This window comes from Alligator sinensis, unplaced genomic scaffold, assembly GCF_000455745.1.
Source record: "Alligator sinensis unplaced genomic scaffold, ASM45574v1 scaffold131_1, whole genome shotgun sequence".
NCBI lineage: Eukaryota > Metazoa > Chordata > Crocodylia > Alligatoridae > Alligator > Alligator sinensis.
Window position 1 is genome coordinate 5,224,082 of NW_005841830.1, and position 6,028 is coordinate 5,230,109.

Consider the following 6,028-nt stretch of genomic DNA (forward strand, 5'->3'; position numbering starts at 1 on the left):
TGGACACTCTCGATGCTGTCCACATCTCTCCTGAAGTGCAGCATCCAGAACTGGATGCAGTACTCCAACTGTGACCTGACCAGTGTCGCATAGAGGAGGAGGATCGCCTCCTTGGTCGTGCTTGTGATGCATCTGTGGATGCATGACAAGGTGCGGTTGGCCTTACTGACTGCGTCTTCACATTGGTGGCCCATGTTCATCTTGGAATCGATAATGACTCCAAGATCTCTTTCTGCCACTGTGCTTTCGAGAAGGGAGTTCCCCAGTCTATAGGTGTGCTGCCCAAGTGCAGTACCCTGCACTTGTCAGTACTGAATCCCATCCTATTCTCATTTGCCCACCCCTGTATCCTGTCCAGGTCCAGCTGTATCCTGTCCCTCCCTTCTAGCGTGCCCACCTCACCCCAAATCTTGGTGTCATCAGCGAATTTGAACAGGGTGCTTTTCACTCCCTCATCCAAGTAGCTAATAAAGATGCTGAACAGCGCAGACCCAAGGACTGCGCCCTGGGGTACTCCACTGCCCACATCCCTCCAGGTCGAATATAACCCGTCCACCACCACTCTCTGGGTGCAGCCCCTCAGCCAATTTGCAACCCATCTGACTGTGTAGTCATCAATGCCACAGTCGCCTAGCTTTTTAATGACCGTGGGGTGGGGTGGACTACAGTGTCAAAGGGCTTCCTAAAGTCCAGAAAGACTACATCCACCACGACACCTACGTCCAATAATTTTGTGACCTGATCGTAGAAGGTAATCCTGTTGGTCTGACAGGACCTGCCCCTAATGAACCCATGCTGGTTGCCCCTGAGCATTGTCCCCCCTGCTGGTCCTTCCCAGATGTGCTCCTGGATAATCTTCTCAAAGAGCTTCCCCAGGATTGAAGAAAGACTAACTGGCCTATAGTTGCCTATACAAGCAAATTCTATATGCCTATATATTTTGGTGTTGTCCCTTTTTGCTCACCAGGATGCGGATCTACCTGCAGCTCCCCCCCCGCGGTCCCGCGATAACCCCTGCCAATTCCCTCAGAACCCTGGGGTGGAGAGCATCTGGACCTGCTGATTTGAACACGTCCAGCCCCTCCAGAAGTTCCCTAACTCGGTCCTCCCTGACCCTAGGCCTGGTGGAGCCTTTCCTGAGTCTGTCCTGAATCTCAGTGGGGGAGTCCCGGTTCCTACAGGAAAAAAAAATGGAGGCAAAGAAATTGTTAACAAGATCTGCGTTTTCCTCTGGTGCAACCACCAGATTGCCAAGTGTATCCCGCAGGGGCCCCACATTACCCGGTGCTTTCTTCATACTCCCTATGTATTTAAAAAAGGACTCTTTGTTGTCCTTGATGCTAGCCTTAGTTCCATATCTGCCTTGGCTTTCCTAATAGCTGCACTACAAACCTGAGCAATGGAGGCATGCTTCTCTTTGGTGATAGCCCTTCCTTCCACTGGGTGTAGGCCTCTTTTTTGGCTTTCAGGTGTTCCTGAATGCCTTTGAGCCAGGGGGGCTTTTGAGCACTCTTGCCCCCTTTGATTCTCATTGGGATGGTAACCCCTTGGGCGGTCCCCCACCCCGCACCTCCTAGCACAGGGGCGGGCAATTATTTCAGGCAGAGGGCCGCTTACCCAGTTTGGAAAGCTGTGGAATGAGTAGCAGTTTGGAAAGCTGTGGCATGAGTAGCCCCGCCCCTTGACAGGTGCCCCATCCCCTGGTCACCATCTTGGGATCAATGTCTCAGGGCCGGCACCAGTGCAGTGCAGCCCCAACACCCTGCTCCCCAACAGGGAAGGACCTGCTGCCCAGCAAACGAGTTACGGGCAGGCAGCAGCAGCAAACGCTGCCTGGCACGGCAAGCAGGAGTGCTGCAGCTGCTGCTGCCATGGCGTAGCCCTGATGAGCGAGCCCAGAGCTGGTGTGGGGCCCAGGCTGTCTATGGGAGCAGGTTACATGTTGGTGCTGAGTGTGGGGAAAACTGGCCTCTCCCCCACCTCGTGGCTGGCGCCCCACACTGCAGCCATTTGCAGCCTGCCTGTTGCTGCCTGTGCCTGCTCAGGATAACCCTGCACAGGCTGCAAGCAGCTGCAGCAGGGAGCGCCGGCCATGGGGCGGGAGAGGGGCCTCTTTTCCAGGCTCCTTCCATGCCCGCAGTCCCCCCCGTCCCCCCCCTTCCTTACCCATGCAGCCACATGGTCCCTGCTGGGGCTTCTGGCAGGGCTGGGCAGGCCCTGCTGTTGCGGGAGCCCACCGGGTTTCCCTTGGGTCCCACTGTCCCTGGTTCCTGTCACTTTTGACAGGAACCAAAGACAGATAAATACTAATTTTTGAAATCTTTTAGGGGCCCCACAGACTGTATTTTGCCCACTCCTGTCCCAGCAGCTCAGCAGGCAGTTGATAGCACAGTGTTTCTCATGCTATCAGAAAACAAAGCCTCTCTCCATTAGTTCAAGCTCTTCTAAACAACTTTTCCAAGGAAGGAAGGAATCGGTCTGCCACAGCACAGACTGTAGCCAGCATGTGGTTATGCTAGCTAATGCTAAGAAGTGTCTATGTAAGGCAGAGGGATAGCAGGGGGAAGCCAGGCAGACACCTGCAGTCTCTGCCAGAGCTCCAGCCAGGAAGCAGAGGGGAGGAGCCAGCCCTGCTGTGGAGCAGAGAGCCCTGCCCAGCACAGAGAGCATGCCGGGATGCCGGGGGAATCTGGTTTAAGTTAAACCAGGAAGGGGCCTGGGACAAACATTGCATAAACCAGTTTGACCCAAACCAGTCAAGTCTGATACTACATTCAACTAGGTTTATCTCAAACTGGTTTCAGCCACTTTCAAACTGGTTTATGTGCACTGAACATCCGTTCTCTTAGAGGTTTAAACCAGTTTCTGATCACTTAAACTAGTTTATATGTAATGTCTGTCCCGAACCTTTGGGTACTTCTTGGAAAATGTCAGCTTTTAGTTTTCATTCAGTTTTTCCCTAACATAAAATCATAGAACAGTTCTTCTTATGCAAAGAACTCAAAGACCATAACAGACCAGAATGTCTTTTGACCTTATTCCTATTTGACACCTTTAAGTATCTCTTGTGTATCCTTTCTGCACACCTAAAAGAGCTCAGATTGAGTGACACCATATGGCATACTTGAAAGGCTCTCAATGTAACTTGGGGTGCTGCATCACCCAGGTCGAGAATCACTCCTTTATAATGCTGTCATGATAATTAAAACCATTTTTCCAGATGTGCAGGTTTTCAACATATTCAAACTAAGAGTGACTCTATGATTGATTGCCTTATAGACACATGTGCATGCTTATGCGAGGGGTTCAGAAAATGAACAGCAGGACCATCACCAGCACCATGCTTGGAGTCTTGCGGGAGGATCCAAAATCCAGAGAAGAATTTCTCACCCTGATCAAGAATTAAATGGAAACAGATTTTAGTTCATTGTTGTTTGGATCAAAAAGCAAAACCAGTTGCCAGAAATTAATTGCCATATGTGATATGAGCCTGTCTGCAGAGTTCATGTATTAGAAATAGCTGTATTACAGCTTGCTTCTCACTTCTCATTAGCACCTTGTAATGTCATAAAATATTTGCTAGAGGATCTAAGAACTTCTTTTAGTATTTCCTGAATGGAAAAAAGACAAAAGGGTATTTGGGCATCTGACTTCCCATTGATTCATCAGGTAGGTACCTAGACACCTTTGTGGATCTGGTTCAGGGTGTTTCCTAACAAATATAGCATGGTGTCTTGATAACATTTTTCTAGCTGGAGGTAGAGTCATGCCTTCCAACAAAGAAAGCCATTGAAAGGTAAAATTAGGCACAAAGCCTCCTAACCCCCTTATACTTAAGTGGGAGTTAGGCACCTAAACAGCTTGGAGGGGTGTAATCCTGTTACTTTGATTCAATATTCACCCCCTCTCCTTTGTCACTCATATGAAGTAAAAAGAGGCATGAAAATCAACAGACATCCCACACGGATTCTCCTGCTCTAGTGGAAAGTCTGGGAAGCATTGAGTTAGTGAAACCTGCCCCTGCCATACCACTTCTTGATCCTAGTGCAGAGAGCAGTCAGAAGAATTGCCAGATGGAAGCAGCATGACCAGAGTGCCACTGTACTCTAGCAACCACTGTTGAGTGAATGCCCTTTGGAGGCCATAGACAGCTGGGCATAGTTTGGAGAAGCAATGAGGCTGTGGCTTGGCTAATCCCAACATCCACCACAAGAGAATTTCACAGAACAGAACGGAATGAGATTCCCGTGGATATGCATAAAGGGAATGCTGCAGGAGGAATATTTTTTTTTTTTTTGTTTGTTTTTTTGTTTTTTTTTTCCTAAAATTCTGTTTCTCTTCTACCCAGCTATGCTTTTATGTCCCAAATTACTGTAACACAATTTTTATAGAGGATTCCTGCAGGGTTGGAAGCAACAGCAGCATCAGACTGGGATGAAGCTGTGCATATCTTGTTTTGTCTTCCCCTTTCCCCCTCTTTCCAAAAAAACTTGAATTTCCTGATCCTTTCTTCTACCCTAAAGGACTCTTCCAGAAGGGCTAGATCTGTTTTTACATAACAGTAGGATTTCATTACATCTTAGCAAGTTGCAGCGGCTTGTTGCCCTATAGGAATAATGCTCCATCAGTAGTGAGTGATCTACCTCACTTCCATTGCAAGAGGAATCTTGTTTTATGGCTAGGTCAGCAGTCCAACTCACTAAGGCTAAGTACGGATAGTCAAAAAGCCTGAGATTGAATCAATTCAGTCTTCACAGGTTAGTCTAAGCTGCATAGATAGAACTGATAAGCAGGTGAACAGACATTCACTTTTCATTCTGGAAATACAACCACATGGCTTCAGAGGCCCAAGCCAGAAGCCAAGGGTTGCTAGAGCTTGCCTCCTTTCTTGGCAGGAGTAGAGGGTCAAGGCTAGCTCATCCACCCTGCAGCGGGGCATTTGTGGGGTTTGCAGGGAAGGTATAAAACATCCTGGGATGCTGGGAGACTAAGTTATTTTGAATCTGGAGGGGATCTGGGATAGAAATTAACAAACTGATTTAACCTAAATCAGGTAAGTGATACTACATCCATCCAGGTTCATCTTAAACCAGTTTCGGCCATTTTGAAAGTAGTTTATGTGCACTGAACTTCTGGTGTGTTACAGTTTTGAACTGGTTTCCAATCACTTATACCAGTTTATGTGTAATTTCTATCCCTAACCTAAAAGCCTTTCTTTCGTCTCTTCTCAAGAAAAAGCACTGAGGTTTCTGTGGCATGACAGTAGGTTTGGGGGGTTTTTGGTGTTTTTTGAGGTCCTGGTACAATTTTAGGCACTGCAGTGTAAGTCAAGAATTGTATCTCTGGAATTAAATAACTTTTTTCAAATACCATTGAATAGGGAAAAGATCAGCCCCTATTGAACTGTAGTGTCTGTATAAGGCAGGACAGCTGAATTCTTATCCAAGTGTTACTATCATTATTCTTGCAATGGCACTGTTTGTTTAGTAAGCTGCACAGCATTATTAACCAGTCACAACAGAAGTGTAGCTATAGAATTTTCTCGTGGAAATCATAATCATACAACACTAGAGGGCCATATTCCGTTACTCTTATTCATGTTGGATAGTACCTTATGGTGCAGTTAGGCTCTGATTCTCAAACTAGTTAGGCCTCTAACTCCCACTGAAGTGGAATCATTCATGGGGCAGTAAACACCAAAATCTCTTAATTCCATTGGAAACAAGGAAACTGCTTCTGGAGTAAGAAATTACTCACATGAATAGGAATAGGCAGACTCAGGTCATGGACTTTTGAGTTTTAAAGTTTGCTTTCTGTAAATGTTTGGTTTTTTTTTTTTGTTTTTGTTTTTTTGTTTTGGTTTTTTGGGGGATGGAGTTCTTTTGCCCTAGCAAAGTGGTAGCTGTTCATCTCATCTCCTGATTCCTTGATTGTTTTTTAGGAGCATCAGTTTCACAAGGGCTGCATTTTTTTTTTTTTTTTTTTCCAAACAAATGTATTTTGAAACACATAAGCAGATAACCTAAAT

The 6,028-nt window shown here is 46.7% G+C and overlaps 1 protein-coding gene across 1 annotated transcript in view; it reads left to right on the forward strand.

The window, feature by feature from the left end:
• The window catches only part of LOC102374022 (GTP cyclohydrolase 1-like), a 56,189-nt gene extending 51,622 nt beyond the window's left edge, over positions 1 to 4,567 (forward strand). Inside the window, exon 9 of the mRNA XM_025206168.1 lies at positions 3,280 to 4,567. Within this exon, the coding sequence (XP_025061953.1) occupies positions 3,280 to 3,406 (127 nt within the window). The 3' untranslated portion in view covers positions 3,407 to 4,567. The remainder of the gene's footprint in view (positions 1 to 3,279) is intronic.
• Positions 4,568 to 6,028: the final 1,461 nt, after the last annotated feature.